The following is a 22,217-nucleotide window of genomic DNA, read 5'->3' as shown; positions in this document are numbered from 1 at the left end:
CGTCGATAGCTCAAGCAACCAGGAGCAAAACCAACTTGTCATAAATATATCATGAACGGAACTATCAACCAACCAGATGAAGGTGTTACAAAAAGGGACCTCTTTCGTCCCCATACATCATTCCAACGAACTAGAGACTGAAATCAGCTTCTATAAGTTCATGCGAAATCTACTATTACGCCATTTCTTCACGAACGTGAATCCTCCCACTGGTCCAAGCATTCAACACGCTTGTAAAGATTTGAAATGTAAGAGCCATTTTGTGGCCCCAGTTAGTCACAAAATATTGGACTCATATGAAACAATAACCCTCAAGGCTCTACAAGATCACCACAAAAAGACTCCACCCAAGATCAAAAACTTCAGTTCCAAAGACTACAGGGCTCTACGTGAAATTACCAACAATCAGAACATCACTTGTTGTAGAGCAGACAAAGGGGGAGCCTTAGTGATTTTGGACCATGACTACTATCACCTCAGTGTAACAGCTCACGTAAGTGATGAACAACTATACATGAAATTGATCTCAGACCCCACAGAAGCGTTCGTCAAAATTTTGAAAACCATCCTAGACAAAGCTCTACTCATGGGAACTCTTTCTCAAAAAGACTTGAAATACTTGATTCAACTTAACCCGAAATGTCCCAGCATTCACATGCTGCCCAAAATTCACAAGAATCTACAACAACCCCCATTCAGACCTATTGTCTCGACCAAAACATCGATCCATGAACCCATCGGGAAATTCGTGGACATGTACCTCCAACCCATCGTCAAAGAGATGTCCACTTGCATAGGCGACTCTACGGATTTCTTGAACAAAGTGAACAAAGTGATCTTGAATCCAAACATCAAATACACTCTAGTTACGATTGATGTATGCGCATTATATACATCCATACCTCATAACAGAGGCATTGACGCGTTGGAATCATTTTTACTATCCCGCCCAATCGACGAAGATCTCAAAGTTCTCATTTTGGAACTGATGCATTTCATGCTATATCACAGTTATTTTTGTTTGAACAACGAGTTCCTTCTTCAAATAGTTGGAACAGCGATGGGAAATTGCGCAGCGCCCAGCTACGCGAATCTGTTTATGCATCGGCTAGAAATTGATAACATCTTGGAAAACCCTCAATGGTGCAGCAAAATTTTGACCTACTGGAGATATATAGACGATATTATTTTTAATTTGGTCTGGTTCCTCAGAAGAGATCCTTGAGTTTCTGACCTACCTTAACCAGGTAGACGATCACATACGGTTTACTCACCACATTGATCCCAACAGTTTGCCATTTTTAGACATTCAGGTTACCATTAACAACGGCAATTTGAAAACCAGTTTGTACATCAAAGAAACGGACCGCAACAATGCCTTGTTGTATACCAGCTGTCATCCAACTTCTTTGAAGAAACATTTACCGTATTCCCAATTACTACGGGCCAAAAGAATCTGTTCAGATCCAGACGACTATCTCAAATTTGAAACCAACATCATACACAAATACAGAGACAGAAAATACCCTGACACAATTCTATCTGCTGCTCAAGAACGTGTAAAGATGAAAACCAGAGATGAACTTCTAACGTTGAGTACTCGTCAGAAAAAACTTGAGAGACTCGTATTTGTGTCTAAATATTCTTCAAACAGCCCAAACATCAAAAAGATTCTTTTACACAACTGGTCAATGGTACAATTAGAACCTGATTTCCAGGGAATTTTCAACAGTACTCCCTTGTTTGCCTACCAAAGAGCGAAGAATTTGAAAAACATGCTAGAATATACTTCACCTCATAGAGCTGAAACCTTTTCCGGAACTAAACCATGTCACAATTGCAGTCACTGCCATAACATAATCAGAGGCAATTCCATCAATCATCCCCGTACCGGCAAAATAATACACCTTAGAACTAATGCTACATGTGACTCCATGAATTTGGTGTATTTATTAAAATGCCCATGTGGTTTACCATACGTGGGAAAGACCGAGAGAAAACTGAAAATCCGTTTAACGGAACACAAAAGTACTATCAGAACCAAGAACTTGAAATCTCCTTTAGCTGCACATTTCACATCAGCTTTGCACAACATCAGTCAGCTGAGATTCCTTGCACTGGAGGTTGTCCCCATGAGACCGGGGGTAGATAATCACAAGAGATTATTGCAACGTGAACTAATATGGATGAAAATACTGGACTCCTGCCAACCTACTGGACTGAATGACCGTACAGAATATAGTTGTTTCTTATAAACAGATTTTTTTCTGTGTCTATCATGCTCTTCTTTATCCTAACTGAATCTCGAACACTCATATCACCCTTTTTTCTAACATTTTTTCTAAGACTTTTTTTCAATACCTTCTTACATTCCACCCTTTCCACTTTTTTCTTCTCTTTTATTGTGGTTCCTCATCTGATCCTATTATTGGGGTTCATCATCTGATCTCTTTTCATTGTTGTTCTTTATTCGATTTTCCTCATATCACCACTGTTTATTCACCTTTTTTAGTTCTCTTCATCCCAGTTTATATTTCAATCTTACTTCATCATATTTGTTGACATATCATCTTTACTGTTTTATTTCATTCTTTCATTTATGTGTCCTTACTACACTTGTAATTAGAATTGACTTATGGTTGAGCCTTTTGTTTATGTTTATTAGGACGAATGTTTCCCGTGAGTCCGTTTTTTACGCTATCATTTTGAGTCCTTCGTTTATGTTGGGTGCACGAACTTCCCTCGTGAGTCCGTTTTTTATGTTATTACCCGCCTTGCATGCCGCTGTATTCCACTATGCACTTTGAAAGCGGAAACGCCAGATCACTTGCAGAACGCTCGGTTTCGGGTGAGTTTTTACCAGGAATTCCGCACCAGATTCTATGTACGACCTGAACTATTTGCACTTTAGTGGGTCTCTTATCTCTTCACTTTCAGCATATTCATATCCACTTAACACGCATGTCACTGATTTATTAAATGTCAGCACCATTACATGTCGGTTCTCACTAACGCTAGGTTACTTCACCAGCTCACTCGTCTCCCATGATTCCATCTTCACGTTATCCGTTGACTTTTCTAATGGTCAGTCACATCGCTCAGCCGTTTATTTTACATCATCAGCATGCTCGTAATTTTTCTATCTTCACGTTTTCCGCGGACTTTTACTAATGGTCAGTCACATCACTTAGTCGGCTATTTTGCATAATCAGCATGCTCACAATGTTTTACCCGAAATTTGAGTTACAGTCTTTCCACGTTTTTTGACCTGCGGAGTCACTTGCCATGTCATAATGGGATGGAACTTACTTTCCCCTTTGCATATGAATGTTGAGATGAGATTCCCTCCCTTGCCCCCCCTCTAATACGATGTTTATCTCCTCTTAGATCCCCTGATGAAGGGACGCTATGTCCCGAAATGCATTGGGATTAATTACGGGATCAACCACAGTTCGAAACTTAAATGTGGACACCAATGATAAATCCACGGATGTTTATATGACTTAATATATAACTACTTGGACCCAATTGGATCAATAAAAATTCAGATTCTAACCTGAGTAAAGTTTGATATTTTTAAGGCCAGGACCTTAAGGTGCTCCTCAAGATCCAGCGTGGGACTTCCCACGCCCCCTATGTTATAGTATCTGGTACATGGGCCCATGGCTGCCACCTGCCACTCGATGTATAAAGTTAGGTGTCCAGTGTGGTGACTGCTGACCTCGAAGCCCTGACGAAATTGCCACAATGAGGTACAGGCAATGAAACAAGTTGGCCTACTTTGAAATCGTATACAACATGCTGTGTGGGCTATAAGGCTATATTATAAGACTGTACAGGAGAAACATGCCGCAAAACTATGCTTTCAAGTATGCAACATTTTCCTTCTCCAGCATGACTCTTGAGGATCCCCGAGATCCTATAGTCTAGGTTGATGTGGAAAGAGAGGTATGAAAGTCTTATGAACTCTCTTTCCCAGTGGTATCTCTGGCCTGAAAGGCTCATCTACATAATAAATGTTTGTGAATGGGTGAAGAGAAGTTCAATAGCTAAACAAAGTATATCAGTGGAACATTGCTTAGAAATGCTAGTCACCATGGCCTTTTAAAAACTTGTTTACTGGTGTTGTGAAAAATCTGTTCTATTCAACTAACAATCCAATAGACCACAACTAATTTCAAGATTACATTGCCACTATGGTTAGCTTGGTGGTATCTTAGCACTCTCGTATCCAGAAAACAATTGGACTGGAGAAGTGCCTGGATGGTTTGGCTGTGGAAGCAAGCACCATCAGATGTTCTTCCGTGGGCTAAGGAATATGCTACTTACCAGTATGCATCTGTTCTTGGCATGTAGGGCTGCTGACATTCATATCTGTGCATAGATCTCCGCCTAGTGTTGGGTCCGGATGATTGCACATTGTTGTCCTGGAAGAGTCTTCGAAGTATCACAAGATAGGTGGCTCCTCCCTCGGACTACAGTGCGCATGGGCACCCTCTCCATCCCCAGATTGTTTTTCGCCATTGTGGCAGAGATGGAGTATAGTACAGTAAGAGATGTCCATGCAAAGAGTGAATGCTGCAGCTGCGATAGGCACCGGGGAGGCGGGTGGGCGATATGAATGTCAGCAGCCCTACATGCCAAGAACAGATGCATACTGGTAAGTAGCATATTCCGTTCGAGGCATGTGGGCTGCTGAATTCATATCTGTGCATAGAATGTATAGCAGTATCTCCCCTAGCGGTGGCTACCTGTGCCAGCTGCAGCAGTCTGGAAAAGAGTTTTGAGAACAGCCTGTCCTACAGCAGCTTGCTGTTTTGAATGTATATCTACACAATAGTGTTTTGTAAATGTATGTGTAGTTGACCATGTGGCTGCTCTGCATATTTCGTGTAAAGGAATATTTCCCAGGAAAGCCATGGACGCCCCTAGCTTACGTGTTTAATGCGCTCTAGGGGGACTGTTAAGGTGCGTTTTGCCTTCAAATAACATATTTGTATGCACTTAACTATCCATCTGGCTATACCTGATTTTGAAATAGGGTTACCCTTGTGGTGATAAGGCAACGAACAATTGCTTTGTCTTGCGAAATGTTTTAGTTCTGTCTATATAGTATAGCAGAGCTCTTTTGACATCAAGGGTATGCAAGGCCCTTTCAGCTACTGTTTGTGGGTTCTGAAAGAACACTGGCAGGTCTATAGTCTGATTTATATGAAATTGGGATACCACCTTTGGCATGAACTTAGGGTTTGTTCTAAGAACTACTCTATTTGCATGTACTTGGATGAATGGCTCTTGAATAGTTAGGGCTTGCAGCTCACTAACTCTTCGAAGCGAAGTAATGGCAACAAGGAAAGCCACTTTCCAAGTAAGAAATTGCAGTTCACATGAGTGCAATGGCTCAAAGGGTGGTCCCATTAGTGTGGTTAAAACAACGTTTAGATTCCAGACTGGTGAAGGTGGGTGTCTTGGGGAAATTACGCGTTTGAGTCCTTCCATAAATGCTTTAATTGCTGGCACCCTAAATAGTGAAAGGTGTTGCCTGTTTTGCAGATATGCTGCTAACGCAGCTAGGTGGATTCTGATGGAAGAAAAAGCTAAATTGCAGCGGTGGAGGTGCAATAGGTAGCAGATGATGTTTTGAGTGGAAGCATCAAGAGGGTTAATGTCATTGTTATTACAGTAAATGACGAACCGTTTCATTTGCCGCATAGCATGCTCTGGTAGTGGGTTTTCTTGCCTCTTTGATAATATTCATGCAGTCTGGAGGCAAGTTGAGGTATCCAAATTCTAGGATTTCAGGAGCCAGATCGCTAGGTTCAGCTGTTGCGGATCTGGGTGTTGGATTTCGCCATGGTTCTGCGTTAGAAGACTGGGTGATAGTCGCAGTCTTTGATGAGGCACCACTGACAGTTCTAGGAACGTTGTGTACCATGGTTACCTCGCCCACGTGGGAGCAACTAGGATTAGCGTCAGCGAATGTTGACGCATTTTGCGTGCCACCAGCGGTATTAGTGGAGCTGGGGGGAAAGCGTACGCAAATTTGCCGGACCAGTTCATCCATATCGCATTGCCTTGCGACTGTGGATGTGGGAACCTGGCGGCAAAGTACTGGCATTTTGCGTTTTCGCTTGTTGCAAACAGATCTATTTCCGGGTGTCCCCACTTCCGGAAGAATGGTTGGAGCACTTTGGGGTGAAGTTCCCATTCGTGCATCTGTTGGCTGTGCCTGCTGAGCAGGTCGGCAACCTGGTTGTCCTTGCCTGGGAGGTGTTCTGCCATGAGAAACATGTTCCTCTGAATGGCCCATTTCCACATTGCTTGAGCTAGGTGCGACAGCTGTGGCGAGTGTGTCCCCCCCTGTTTTTGAATGTAATACATAGCTGTCATGTTGTCCGTCCGGATCAACACAGCTTTGTTGCGTAAGTGTGTTGCGAAAGCTTTTAGGGCTAGAAAGATGGCCATCAACTCTAGGAGGTTGATATGCATTTTCTTTTGCTGTACAGTCCAGAGTCCCTGCACTGTGTAGTGTAGGACATGGGCTCCCCATCCTAGTAGGGATGCGTCCGCTGTTAACACTATTTGTGGGACAGGCTCTTGGAACAGTCGACCTTTGCAAAGGTTTTGTGGATTCCACCAATGCAGAGAGTTGTATGCCCGACTGGTCACCAACACTAGGTCCTTTAATTGCCCGTGAGCCTGGTTCCACTGCCTTGCTAGGCATTCTTGTAGCGGGCGCATATGTAGTCTGGCATGAGGGACTATGAATATGCAGGAGGCCATCATGCCTATTAGCTGCATAAACACTCGAGCTGGTAGTGAGTGTTGGGGTCTGAACTTTTGTATCAGGGTTTGCATTCCCTGGACTCGTGCTGTGTTGGGATATGCTTTTGCTGACAGTGTATCTATTGTCGCTCCCAGGTACTGTTGGACGTGGGAGGGTTGTAGGTGTGATTTTGGGTAGTTTAGTGAGAAGCCTAAACTGTGCAGTAGGTGTATGGTCTTTGACATGTTGTTTGCACATTGCTGGGCTGTTGGCGCATGTATTAGCCAGTCGTCCAGATAAGGGTACACATGTATGTGTTGTCTTCTGAGATGTGCTGCTACTGTAGCTAGGCATTTGGTGAACACTCTTGGAGCTGTTGTCACCCCAAATGGCAGGACCTTGAATTGGTAGTGTTGCCCTTGAATGGTGAACTTCAAATACTTTCTGTGAGCAGGGTGTATTGGGATATGAAAGTATGCGTCCTTGAGGTCTAATGTTGCTAAGAAGTCTCCCTGGCGAAGCAATGGTAAGACTTGTTGGAGAGTGAGCATGTGAAAATGCTCTGACAGAATGTAAAGGTTGAGGGGCCTGAGGTCTAATATTGGTCTGAGATAGCCGTCCTTCTTTGGAATTAGGAAGTATAGTGAGTATACTCCTGTTCCCTGGTGTTGCAGTGGGACTGGTTCTATGGCCCCCTTTTGCAGCATACTGATGACTTCTTGCTGAAGTAACGTTATATGTTCCTGTGACATAGGACGGTGCATGGGTGGTATGTTGGGTGGAGTTAAGGTGAGCTCTAGGCAATAGCCATGTTGGATAATTTGCCTGACCCACTTGTTTGTGGTGATATTTAACCAGACTTGTTGAAATTGTTGTATTCTTCCCCCGACTGGTGTTACATGGTCTGGGGGAGTGTCAAGAAGTCACTGCTTTGTGTTAGTGGAGGATCTATTTGCATTGCCTCCACGACCTCTGCCCTTGGTATTGATTCCTCTATAACCACCCCTGCTGTTGTTTTTGTTACATGTGGTTTGCGTGTTACTTTTGTAGTTGGAGGAGTGCTGCAATGTTCCTCGCGCTCCTCCCCTATAACTGGAGCGACGAAAGGAGCCCCGGTGTTGTTAGGACTGAAGAGCTCCCATGGATTTTGCAGTTTCGGCATCCTTTTTCATTTTGTCCAGAATTGAATCAACTGCTGGACCAAACAAAAAGTCTGGGTTGATTGGCTGATTAAGAATTGTAGATTGTACCTCATTCTTAAAGCCTGATATACGAAGCCAGGCGTGTCACCTTATGAGCACACTGGCATTGATGGATCTGGCAGCTGTGTCTGCCGCGTCTAGTGCACACTTAATGGATGCATTGGTGATGAGCTTTCCCTCTTGTATAAGTTCATCTGCCTGTTTGTAGGGATCAGGTAAGTGTTGGATAAGTTCTTCCAAACTGTCGTAGTGCGCCCTATCATATCTGGCTAGCAAGGCCTGTGTATTGGCTATGCGCCAGGAGTTTGCTGCCTGAGCCGCCACTCTTTTGCCGGATGCCTCAAATATTTTAGATTCCTTGTCCGGAGGTGCAGCCTCACTAGTAGTCTGAGTTTGCACGCTTACGTGCGTTTTATACCACTAAGGAATCTAGGGGAAGCTGTCCTTTGATGTATGTAGGATCTATAGGCGCAGCTCTGTATTTTTTCTGTATTCTAGGGTGTATGACCCGGGCTCTAACAGTGTCCTTAAAAATGTCACCTGCGTGTTTCAACACCCCTTTTAACATTGGGAGTGTTTAATATGTCTTTCAGATGTTGTGAGTGTATCAAAGAGGAAGTCTTCCTCAATAGCATCAGGGTGCATCTCTACATTGTGGTAGGTAGCTGCTCTATCCAACAGAGAATTAAATGCAACTGTATCCTCTTTGGGTGATGGCTTAGTAGGGTATACTGCAGGTTCTGTAATAGGCAGAATCCCTTCATTGTCTGGTTCCCCTACTCCGCCCCATGGCTGTGAATCTGGCTCTGTATGTGGGTTTTGTGGATAACCAAACCCTACATCTGCGTCCTGATCCTCATCAGGGTTGTAGTCAGAGTGTGTTGGTGAGGTTGGGATATAAGGAGTGGTAGGCATAGCAGGAGTGATAGGTTCAAAGAGTATAGGAGAGGTAGCACAGTCTCTTCTTCTTTAGGGGGATCCTGGGAAGGTCTTCTGTAGGTAGAGGCCTTTTCTTTTTAGTGTAGACAGTCACTTTACCAGTGTTTGGATCAATATAGATTTTTGACTGGTTGTCTGTTGAGGGATCTGGGTGAAGAAGCTCCTCTTCCACAGTCCTTGGTCTAGGTGTTACAACCTTTGTTTTCTGTTTGTTCGGGTCGATGGGTTTTGGTGCCTCGACCGCTTTTGGTGGTTGTATCACTTTCGGTTGTTTTTCAACAGGTTTTGTTTGTTGAACGTCTTTTGCTGGCTTCACAACTTTTTTCGGACCGAGCGGGTTTGTTGGTTCGATGGTGTCTGTGTGTTGTCTTGGAGCCTGCTGTTTCGGGTCGACGCTCGTTTTCGATTCGATGGCCTTTGGTTCGACTGTTTTTTTCTCGTCTACCTTCGGTTTCGTTTTCTCCTCGACAGCAGTTTTGGGCGTAGGCCTTGATCTGTCGTCGACTGGTTTCTTCCCCTTGTCGATACCTGAGGCAGATTTGCTCGCTTCGACGTGCTTTTTGGGGGGCGATTCAACGTGCTTTTGTTTTGGTGTCGAATCGACGTGTTTTGGCTTCGAGGTGGACTCGACGGCCTTTGACTTGGAGCTCGACTCAACTGCTCTTGTCTTGGATGTCGACTCGACGGTCTTCGGTTTCGAAGGTTGCAGTGGCGCTGTGGCCTTCGGGTCGACGCCTTTCGGCTTTGATACTTTCGGGTCGACGTACTTCGGTCCGAAGACAGTATTGTCGGCAAGTTTCGGTGGAACCGATGTTGTGTGACGTGTCTCAGAGGGCTCTCTCGATATGTTCTTAACCGGGCGTGATGGCGGGGCTGTAGAACGAGGTTGTTGGTCTCGGCTAAGGCCTGCTGGCGATGCCTCGACCTGAGTCTCTGATAAAGGTGTAGTGTCTATACGGGGCGGTGTACTCACGGTTCGCCCCTCGCCGTTATCGGAGTCGTCTTCAACTGCTAAGATGTCCTGATCATATTCTTCGAGATCGACTATCAGTTCTCCCTCTTCGGGGTAATATTCGGAGCCGTGCTCCGAGTATTGTCCGTCGTCTCGATCTGAGTCCTCGGCGCTCGCTAGATTTTCCTCATCCCCGAAGATGTTATCGGGCTCTGGCGCCGCTCGTCGCATTTCTTGCCTCGCCGCCCGTCGATTCCGAATAGTCTTTTTGGATCAGAATTGGGCACAGGCTAGGCAACTATCTTCATTGTGGTCTGGAGATAGGCATTTGTTGCACACTGGATGCTTGTCTGTGTGCAGGAATTTCGAGTTGCACTGAGGGCAGTACTTGAATGGACTTCGTTCCATCGACGGTCGGTCCACGTGGTGTCGAGAAGGCCTCACGGCCCTAGTCGACGATTGGAGTGCAACAGAGTTGTAGAAGATGTATCGGCACCGAGCGCTTGAACAATACAGACAGTTCCGAAGGCCTTTTGGCCTTTTGAGAAGTTTTCTAGACTCCGAACTTGGAGAGTAGGAAAATACATCCGAACCCAATGGCGGAGAAAAACAATCTGGGGATGGAGAGGATGCCCATGCGCACTGTAGTCCGAGGGAGGAGCCACCTATCTCGTGATAGTTCGAAGACTCTTCCAGGACAACAATGTGCAATCATCCGGACCCAACATTAGGCGGCGATCTATGCCCAGATATTAATTCAGCAGCCCACATGCCTCGAACATAGTTGATAACATTGAAAATAATGGTGAAGGCAGGGTTTGCCAATACAAAGATGTCCACCACTCTCTAGAGCTCCCCACACGTGTTGCCTACTCACTGCCGTTCAATGTCTTGGGTGATGCTATGGACCTACAATGAAGGATGGTGAGAGGGGAGACTCCACTGCACAGTACGTACTGTTTCGAAGTCAGACAGACCTCCTTTAGGTGCAAAGGGAAGATCAGCACACCACCCCCCGCCCTGATCCACATTCTGCCTCCAAATCGGCCTCCTCATTGGTAGAAGGATGGACATGCAGCAGCTTCCATTGTAAAGTGGCTAAGGGGTTCTCCACCTCAGTCCCGATGGTTCATTTGGCACAATGCCTGTGATTGGTGGTGGAGGTCGCATTAGAGTCAACCTTATAAGAGCCCACGTCCTATAAGGTATCAGTGACAGCAATTCAAGAGAATACCGCCCCCACAAAGGTTGAATTTAATCAATAGGGCATATTTCTTATTCGAGACCAGGGCTGAACTCAGTGGAGGAAAAGTTGCATTGTATCAACAGAAAGCCAGACTGGGGTCAAGACCTTGCAACATTAGCAACAGAAACTCTGGGAGGTAATATATAAGGACCTCTGGGGTCCCGGAAGTGGCTTAGGGCAATGATCTGCTCACCTTCTTTTCTTTTTTGTTTTTGTGGTTTTATAAATCAGAAACGCTTCACATAAGTGCCAGTTGCATTACAGATGAACACATTTTTTGGGAGTATGAGATTAAGTGATTTGCCCGAATCACAGAATGTTTGAGCCTCCTGCCAGACTCAACCCTGGTTCCCCAGCTTCAAAGTTTGCCGACCTAGCCATGAACTTTTGAACATGATTTTTTCAACCATGCTGGAGTTTCAAAAGGCCCACAGCGTCCACTTAAAGTGCCTGCCGAAGACTGGCGCTCATTAGCCGCTCTTGGCCTTACTTTTGCACAACACAAAAACTAGGCAAATAATTGCAGCCAAAAAACAGAAAAAGGACACTTCATCTACCAGAACAACAATATTTTCACTGGAAGATTTCTCCCAGGAATGCAAAGTTAAGTGAAAAACATCCACACTCTTCAGCCACAACTCGGGAACTGAGATTAGGTAATCGGCTACTACGCTGAGCATGGATAATGGTCAAAATAAATTAATTCTACGAACTGGAAGACCAAGAGAGATCTTTAGATCTGGACGTTAGGGCCACTAACGCACCCAAAGTCTCTGATTTCAGCGAGCGCATACAACCCTAAGGGAAGCCTCACACTGTAAGATAGGAAGATGGGAAACAGAATGGGCTGCAGAGAGGGAGCGATAGAGGTTTCTCATCTCCTATTAAGTGTGATTGAAATAAATTAATCTTTTCTTTTGTTGTTTCTGGTCCCAAGAAGGTAGCATGGAGGTAGGACTTCAGTGTTTAGCTCAGCTGTTTAAAGTTAAAGTTTGGTATAGCGATTTAGGCAATTGGTATTTTTTGCTTGCTGGCACCTCTTGCCCTTTAATTCTGAGGTTCCGCTTTACCTTCTCTACTGCATTTGTATATTGTCAATTGGCATTTCCCATCTGCCATTCCACAAGTCCTCTTCCATCCCCAAACCCTTTGCCCCAATTCTAGAGGACATGAGCGTCACCCTGACAGCTGGCCGCACCATCATCACTTGTGTATTCAAACTCCCTTGGTGCCTCGTGACTTTAAACTACATGGCGGGGTTGCTCACACTTTGCTTCCTGAAACTTGTTGACGCACTGCTGACCTTACAACCCCTTCAGGTATGGCATATGGTATGGTTTCCGCTCCATCCAGCCTCAGGTATGGTATGGTTTCCTCTCCATCCTGTGCATGTACTGCATCCCCTCCTCAAATGAGAAGGACCACGCATAAGGCACCTTAATATTTTCTTGAACAATAAGCTCAAGAAGATATTTTTTTTATCCGGTAAAACAACCAACAAAGTGATTTTTCATGAAACACATTATTTCCCTTTCAAGACTACAAATGGAAGAGGGAGTTGATGGGCAAAGTGCAGCGTGCTAGTAATGAATTTGCTTATGGACAGGCCTCTTTGGGCATTATACTTACATGTGAGGAAAGGCTGCTAGCCTGTTTAGACAGACACCACCAGTGATGGTATAGAAAACCTGACAAGATGCTGAAGATCCATAAATGTTTTCTAAGATTTCCATAACGGAGTAAATATTGATCATGGGTTCTGTGCATGCACGCAAGAGAACAAACGCATTTCATCCAGGTTGTCTTGACCCTTGATGGAGTTTCTGAGGCAAAGGGTGATTCCAGGACAAAGATTGGAGTTTGACTTTTAACCCTCTACTGAATAGGTCAGGTAGACCAGACACGAATCGCCCTAGAAACATGGGGAGTTGAATAACCTGATAGAGAACCATGTGCTACCAGACTTTTGCAACCCAGTGACAGGAATCATCTTGTCCTGTTAGAAGTCCCTGGGAATTGTACATGCATTGACTTTTTCTCACCTAGCCGAATGTCTTATCGAGTACTATTGTCCATGATGCAGTGTTGGACAATAGTCTAGTCCAACTACTGCTGGACCTGAACTTACCTACTCTGTGACACTGGAGCATGAACCTTTACAGGTATATGTTACCTGAGGAAAACAATTCTGCACTGTCACCTGGCAGACTTCCTCTTAAACAATGAGGGTTCACCTGCCTCTGACCAAACCGTATGGGCCTCTCGCAAAGATTATACACAGGGTCTTATGATGTAACACTCTTCAATGAGTAAATGTTTGGGACATGACCAAGAAATGTAATCATGGTCACACTGACATTGTACTATGCCACCTTATTAGGATTATAGGTTTATATGTGCCCTTAATTCATTCTTCAATTTTCAGGCACAATATGCTTTACTCCGGCTGAAGACACAACACTATGAACACAGAGAGAAAGTGGATAGGCTTGTAGCATTCTAGACTAGGCAGGATATATCCGCTATCCAGGAGCTACATGCAAAGACTGCCTTTGTATCGGGCAGACCCCTTAAGGACAATAGGAGAACCCAACCACAACTCGTATGGCAGGTACAGAACAAGAGATGTGAAAGTGGGCATATCCCTGGACACCGAGAAGGCCTTTGAATGAGAGGAGTGGAGCTACCTCTTCTGTACTCATGATTGGGAGCTGATTTTTTGGGAGTATGTGGTGACTCTACTACAAACTAACTGCATAGATCGCGTGCAATGGCCTCATCTCCGACGCGTTCATTGTTAAGAAGGGGAATCAATCATCGAGGATGTCCATTATCACCTCTGCTGTTCATCCTTGCATTAGAACTACTGGTGACCAAGATATGATAAACTGCTGCTCATGATGGAATCATGATCCCCAGGACGGCCTCAAAAACTGCTGCTGTATGAGGATGACTACTTGTTAACTCTCATGTCCCTGATTAAGAACAAAACGTTTTTTTATATTGTGTCAACTAGACAATGAGAAATGCTCTCAATATCATGTAAAAATCCAACACTTTTCTCTGGGCAGACTGGCTTTGTTGAGTTACTTGGTTATGTCTTACCGATAAGGCCGCACTGGGATTCTCATATAGGACCTGTGTCACTAATGTCCACGCACCCCCCGCGACAATAAATAAATAAATAAATAATGGAGGGGAAAAATCGTTGGATGGGGCAGGGGATTATAATGGGGTAATTTCTTATGGCTCAGATTTCAGATATTTTATGTACGATCTCAATGCACAGAATAACAAAATGCTATGATTATTAATGGTAAAGGATAAAACAATGTGCCTGTTACAGATATATGGCTGATGTTTTCCACAATAAACCTTCCTTGATATGTTTACATTGTACAGTCGGACGTTGTGAAACTGGCAATAAAGTATTATTCTTAGCATACATCTCTTATTTCTTGTCCCGCTCCTTTGTAAGCCTGCAGGGCTGTAAGTATGCTTTCTGAGTCTTGTAAAACAGCATTGACCTGGTTCCACACTTCTCGCTCTCCATCAGTTGGCTGTGCATCTGAGCAATTGAACAGGAAAAGCACAAATAATTGAATACCTTGTCAAATGCAGTAACAGTTACACATTTCAATATACAATAACAAACTTTAATCGCCCCTGCAGATTTACAAAATTGATGTAAATCGGTAGCATCACCTTTCAATACTCTAGTTTTCTGGAGTCTGAGTAGGCTGGACTTAGGAAATCTTAGCTGGCACTTTAAACGTGTACAAATCACTTGTACACGGTTTTCAGTTTATTTTTCGAATATAAAAACACTCTTTGCCTGCTAGGAGTAGGGACTCTCCTCCCTTTTTATGACGTTATTAATAAAAGCTGCTCTATGCAGCCTTTGGACTTCATGTCATAATTCGGAGTAGAGAACGAGATTCACTGCGATTTCAGACATGTACATTTGGGGATAAATTTGCTTTAAGAAAAAAAGATTCTTAAAGGAAATCACACCCTTGATTAATTACTAATACTGTAAGACCAGCTAGAAAGGAAACAATTTCTCCAAACAGAATCTTAACAAAAGAGGAGCAGGTGTGGCCAGAGGGCGAACTTCAAACTGCTTTTCCTATCAGGGTTTTTTTTCCTTGAAGTAATTGGAAAGTGGTAACTACGGTATCTGTTTTTAAAGCTCAGGCTAACTTAATGAACTTTGTACTTCAAGCGGCTGAAAACATAATTTAAGGTAGCATAGGCACTTAAAGATGAGCTGTGTATTAATATGATACTGTTAAATAGTATACATACCTCTATAACTAAAAACGTTGTCTGTAGTGAGAAAGCTAGACTTTTAAAAGTAAGATTTAATAGTCTCAATTGTAGAAATGCAGATGGTAAAACTGTGTCTGGAGCTTGCTCACTATGCACCAGCCGGTTAAAGAGACCTTTCTAATAGAACGTAAAGCACTGAAACCATCCGCCACACAATACTGGTCACAGTTGAACGAAACTAATAAGACTGTAAACTGAAATTCTCTACCGCCAGGTCTCTATGGTCATCTGAAGCTGTGACAGATCATGACCCTCTAATATTCTTGTTTATTAAAAATGGATTTTATACAGTTTATTACCGCCGCCACTGCTGTGACAGCCATAGGAAGAATATACCATTTTGAATGCTATCTGAACATCTCTGCTCCTTCTGTGATTGGGCCTCCTACAGAGACATCAGTTTCCAAGTCATATGTGAATCAGCAACACAAGCATGAATTCGGGGACATCGAGCTTCTAGTCTGGTACTTTGAGCAGAGAAGCATCTTCACTACATCTCCAGTGTTAAGAATGTCCAAGAATACAGACTGAATCAGGAATTTTCATGCTCATTTCCCTCAGGCTGTAGCTCTTTCGCCATATTGGTCAGGGGTCCGGTTTGCTACCTACTTTGACTCTAGACTTGCTACTTCCTTCCAGATTTCTGCTTCAGGTCTTAGGATCAGTTCACTTGACTGGTGGACTCCTGCCCTCTGTGGCCACCCATCTGCTTTTCCATGTTGCCCTTCTATTAGCAGGGTCTTCGGAAAGGTAATGATTTAGAATACACTAGTAGTGACAATGCTACACTATCTGACTGATAAGAAGGGGTTACCCATGCTACAAAACATTCACTGGTTCCCCAGTTATCTCTCAGATTGCCCCTTCGTTGGTATCAGACTAATACCCAACCGGAGATGAGATCAATGGTAATGGAACAGCTCAGCCTACAGCCAGAAAATTTGTAATGGGAGGGAGATTGTGCATTATAACACAAATGACGTGGCTGTTTCCCAATCAGAATGCTGCAAGAATTTCCGATCAGCATCATGAAATTCACTTAAGATTAATCGCAATACTTGATACGTGTGGAAGATTCTACATTGAGAGGCAGGGCTGGCCAGCATCTAAAACATCACTGCTCCGTTCTTATTGCTTGCTTAAAGGACTTGAGTGGCATGATCTAGCACCTACACATACTTTTCTCAACTTTCACAGATGCCTTGGAACCATTGCCTCGGAAGCAGTGGAACATGTGTACTGATAGACAAACTAAATTTGAGAATTGTTGTGATGCTAAATGAATTACAGTAACATCTGCTCATCATCAGTTAGAAGAGCTGGAGGGTCTTTGATGGAAAGACCCACTTGTGAGACTCTTCCTGAGGGGGCTCGTTCTGCTATTTCCAGAGTAGGTCCCCAAAGTTATTTCCACCTGAATTAGGGCATCAAACTTAAAGGTCCCTGCTATTCATCTTTTGCTATTAACAACAATAGTCTGCACTTCTTGCAAGATGAAAGGGAGTTCTGGCTCAATCTAAAAGGTCCAACCTTATTAGGACAGCATGAATGATTGCTGTTGTTTTCGAGTCCTTATCACAAGGAAATTAAACCTACTAAGCAACATTAAGTAGCCAGGTTCATTTGTCGTTATCCCTGTCTAAGAAAATGTAGGGACACAGCAGCAAAGACATATGTAATGTTGGTCCACTAGGGCTATAAGGATTCTGATGGTGGAGTGATTAGGAACATACAAGGCAGTTTACATGAACAGATTCTTGAGCTTCTTCCAGCACATTTCTTTTCAGTGTTCAGATGTATGTGGGGAAATTCTGGGCATACTCCGTTTTAAGATGCAACGGTCAGTGATCATATCCTGTAGGTACTGATTTAAGGACATGTGTTGCAGTAGATGAACTCGATATTAATTGAATGTGTTGTCTCTTATTTGGCTATCCTGTGTAGGAGGGACAAAGTGGTAATGAAATAACTAGGTACTGGTAACTTCGATTACATTGAGTCCTACTGTCCCTCATCTCTTCATGACCTATGTACCACTCCTGGAAATGGTAAGCAAGCGGTGATTTAGTATAATTGCTCTGGAAAGAGACGAGAATTCTGCTTGAAAGGGAAGGGCTGGAAAGGCAACAGATCCTGTAGTTTTGTATCGCAATAAGAAAAAGTAGGAGTAAATGTAATGAAAATCATCAGCAAGTTTTCTGGGCATTCAGAAGGTGTATCAGTATGTACGCTATAGACCAAAGTGAAGAAAAATAGAACGCCATATGGGCCTGCCAGAGTTGCCTTTGCTTGAATCTTAACTCCAGGCAGCACTGGAAGAAAGGACTCAAGCGCTGACAGTACGACTGGAGACTGCAGCATCACCCATCAGGTGCACAACTGCGTTTCATTGAAAAACACGAATTGGTTGGTCATATAAACTGGCTTGGTAATTCAAACTAAGATGGACATTTATTTTACTTATAACACGGACTAACTAGGACATCAAAATCAAATACGATGCAAGGTGTGGACACTGTAATCACATCAGCGTCTGACAGAACACAAAAGAAACAGAATATTCCCCAGAGACGAAGGACCGTGAGTGAAAGAAGCAAACAAAGATATTCTTAACAACATTCCCTTGTTTTGTATTTAAGTTAGTAGAGAGATCAAAGCACACAATATTGGGAGCATGCAGAACATGCAGGCTTAAATTTTTATTAATCAAACATTCGCTTTTATAAAATTCAACATGAGAAATAAAGTAACTGCTGAGGCTAAAGGAAAGAGGGAAACTGTGTTAAGAATTCACGACTGAAGAATGGGAAAGTTAACATTCTCTGCTGTTTAGATTAATTTGCAGGTATATTAAGTGCGGTATGATGCCAACAATAACACATAATTGAAACCAAAGGGAAGAAATAAGTGACTTCAGGAGACACACATTCTGCACAATTTAAGATTTCTATTGTTTTCCATTTTTTTTTCTCCATTTAACACCTGGTATAACGGTGTGATTAATTCAGTAGTGCATGGATGAAAAATAATTTTCATGGTGATAAGGTACTCTTGCTCATTGAAATTAGTCGGATACAATGCAAAAAAAAATCTTTGACAGGGGGTCCACCTCACTTTTCTTGCCCGGACCGGTCTCCCAGAGAACGTTCTCAATTGTTCCAGTACAGTTCAAGCAACTTTCACACTGTGTTGCAGCATGAGTAGTAGAGACAGCAGAGAGGTTGTGAATGGATGGCAATCAGGAGAAAGAGGACGACTTACTATGGATGTATTTTCCAATTGTTCTGCTATCCTCATCTCAACTTACCATCTGGCTCAGTCATATATGACACTGTTTGGCGGCGACAGCATATGCTCAATCAAGAAATCAGCATATATAAGAAGCATTATCCCTGGATGATATGACTGTACACCAAGGTCGGCAAAACGGGCGAGCCCATATGGCTGCCATGCAGATTTACCATTACCAGATCGTCTTTGAAAAGCCACAGATGCTATCTTTGCTCAGGTTGAATGAGGGTGAAGGTTGTATGGAACATGAATACGTCACACAAATCCACCACAGGAAAAAAGATGATCTGAAATCATCAGCATGGTTTTCAACATTATTAGTCTTGAAGGAAAGTAAGATTGAGTAGTTTTGGAGGATGATTCCATTGAAAATAATTGAGATTATATATTTTTGGAGAGTGATGAAGGTTTTGGGGATGGAGAATCCCAATGGTGGCATTTCATCTGTTTGGATGAAGATGATGAGCCCAATGAGGAAACCCTCCCAATGAGGGTGATTTGAGAGCGATGCCTAAAGCTCCTGGTAGTTTGAGAGGTAAACTGATCAAGAAATATAAGATGTGCTGTCTCATTAAAGGGAAAAATGATATTTATGGACAGAAAAAGAACCATTTTTGGCTCAGTTAAAACTCAATACACTTTAAGAGAAATAAAAGAACAGTATGATAATGTATATTTGAATTTTGAATCTCACAAACTGGTATAACGAAATAAAAAGGTTTTTCAAGAAGGACAGGCAGGATCACATGAGGCAACAGCATCAGAAACCAGACTCAGATGCTGCAGTGATGAGGACTCATATATATTGGAATGCAAGTGTATAAATTGTTAGAAATTCAATTGGAGACTCTTTCTAAATAAACCGAGAATTAGAGATTTCAAGGTAGGCAGCAATAGTTTAGAGAGATCTATCATATTTTCCAGCATGTTGGTTTAGTCCATAAAATATGGCAATAACAAAAGGGAAGAAGCTTTGTGAGAAATAAACTCTGCAAAACTAGAAGGTTCACTTATAATCTGTTTGGTAAAATGTAGGAGTCTGAGCATTTTAGTTCAGAACCAAGACAATGGATTTCTTTTTAAAGTATTTGAACGTGAACCACGTACAGTTGGTGGCCCGTGTCCAGCGGCTGGGAGTTACTGGGACAGTCCTCCAATGGATTATTTCCTTTCTGGAGGATCGGTCTCAAAAGGTCCGACTAAGGGAGTATAGATCTAGGCCTGGAGCTTTGTTATGTGGGGTTCCCGCAGGGCTCCATATTGTCCCCCATGCTGTTCAATATCTACCTTCAACCACTGGTGGAAGCAATGGCTAAACTGGATTGTCAGGTGTTCAATTACGCCGATGACACTCAACTAATCGTGCGTATTGACAATTCCACACAGGCACAGTATCCTCCGGTTTACTAAGAATTTGATGACCTCCAATTCACTTAAGGTAAACCCCGATAAGACAGTTGTTTTGGCCCTCACCACAGGGACTAATCCATGGTCCAGTCTCTTTTGGCCACAAGAGTGTGGTACCACTCCGACACCAGTGCCAGCTGTGAAAAGCTTGGGCATTAGGTTAGACACCAAATTAACCATGAACAGTCAGGTAATTGCAGTAGTGGGGAGTTGCGTGGGTTTGATAAGTCAACTCCGGAAACTTGCACCTCTGCTATCGTTTTTCACCATGCGCACGGTTGTGTCGGCATTAATTTGGTCACGCCTGGATTATGGCAATGCAGTTTAGATAGGGCTTCCTGAGAAACCTTTGGGGAAACTACAGGTGGTTTTAAACGATGCGTCCAGATTGATTATCAAAGTACCTTGAAGAACATGCGCCACACCATTGGCTCCCTATTAAGCAGAGGGTTAGGTTCAAAGGTCTGTGCATTGCACACAAAGCCCAGTTTAGAGCAGCGCGTCGCTACATTAAAGACCGTCTGAAATCTTACGTGCCCGGTCGTTCTCTCGGTTCTTCTGAGACAAACTAGCTGGCCTGCCCGCGCTTCAATAGACAATTTAGGAGGGCGTGCCTTCTCGGTTGTGATCCCCCAGCTCTGGAACAAGCTACTGGAGAGTCTAAGTGGGGAAGCCAGGCTACTCCCTTTTAGGAAGAAACTTAAAACAATCCTGTTTTCTGAGTTCTTCGGATAAACCTCCTCCACTCTGTGTGATTCCGGGGTTTTGGGTTAATACCCTTAGAGACCATTGGTGATATGGCGCTTTACAAATGCAAATTAACAATAACTACTATTCTTCAGGGACCAGAGGACAATCTGGAACCACAAAGATTGTGCATCTTTCTACAAAACTGGCGATGTAAATTTTCAAGGTCATTAGTAATGGTAAAGGCCTGCCGTAGCCAAGTATTTAATCACTGCAGATGCCATTAACAAAATTGTGTGCAATGGATCATAATGATTTGGGGTGAGTGATGTATTCCAAAATCATTGCACAGCATCAGGAGGCTGGAGAGATTTATACGTTCTAAACATGCCATTACCTACTGTGTTATAGGGTATGCAAACACTGAAAGTGTAAAGTACATATGCAACAGTAATACTGGTTCATTCAATTGCTTGAGGAATTTCTATAGGTTTTCCTTGACTGGTAGGTTAAAGAATGCACCCTATAGATGGACTGACCACATGCATTAGCCTCTTTGTAATCAAACTAAGATTTGAGAAAGTCATCATTAGAAAGGCTGATTATCATTATTATTATTATTAGTTTATATAGCGCTGAATCACCCCAAAGGGGTATCTCTGCACTTAAGACTGAGTGCATCAGCCAGCCCTAAGGGAATCAGAAAAGATGAGTTTTCAGAAGCTTCCTGGACTGAGAGAGGCTCTGGCAGTCGCGAATCTGGAGGGGCAGCTCGTTCAGAGAGCAGGAGCAAGATGAGTAAAGGCTTTGCCACCCTTGCGTGCCTTTGTATTTCTAGGGCTGCAGAGGAGGAGCTTGGACACAGATCGAAGAGGCCGTGAGGGGATATATTTGATGAGTTTAGCAGATAAATAGGAAGGCCCCTGCTCATTAAGGGCTTTAAAAACAGTGCAGCCTATCTTAAATTTCACCCGCTTTCTCACAGGTAGACAGTGGAGTTTTTTCAGAAGAGGGAGTAGAAGCCGTTCTGGTTGGAGCGTTTGTTACCAGACGGGCAGCCGTGTTCTGTACAACTTGTAGCTTGGTGAGGGAGGCTTCGTTGGCCGATGCCAACCGTGTGTTACAATAGTCCAAGCTACTTAGTACTAGGGCTTACATCAATGTTTTTTTGGGAGAGGAAGTTAACAGGTGGAAGATTCTTCTAAGTAAACTGAGTGTGTAGAAGCAGGTGCCGGCAATAGTAGTGGTGTGAGCATAGAGAGTGAGGTTCTGGTCAATCCTGATTCCCAGATTCTTGACCACTTCCTTAGGAGAGGGGGCATTGCCCAGTTCCTCTGGCCACCATCTGGGAGTCCAGTTTATAGCTGCACCGCCAAACAGCATGATCTCTGATTT

General features: G+C 43.4%; 1 protein-coding gene across 8 annotated transcripts in view; it reads right to left on the bottom strand.

Moving 5' to 3' along the window:
* The window catches only part of CYRIA (CYFIP related Rac1 interactor A), a 339,563-nt gene that overhangs the window by 108,192 nt on the left and 209,154 nt on the right, over window positions 1–22,217 (bottom strand). For all 8 annotated transcript variants that reach the window (XM_078647768.1, XM_078647767.1, XM_078647763.1 and 5 more), the window contains one exon: window positions 14,552–14,673. In XM_078647768.1, coding sequence (XP_078503894.1) covers window positions 14,552–14,673 — 122 coding nt within the window. The remainder of the gene's footprint in view (window positions 1–14,551; window positions 14,674–22,217) is intronic.

The sequence above is a fragment of the Lissotriton helveticus genome, chromosome 6, assembly GCF_964261635.1.
Source record: "Lissotriton helveticus chromosome 6, aLisHel1.1, whole genome shotgun sequence".
NCBI lineage: Eukaryota > Metazoa > Chordata > Amphibia > Caudata > Salamandridae > Lissotriton > Lissotriton helveticus.
Note: the sequence above shows the minus strand (reverse complement) of the source record. Positions and strands in the feature narration are given on the sequence as shown.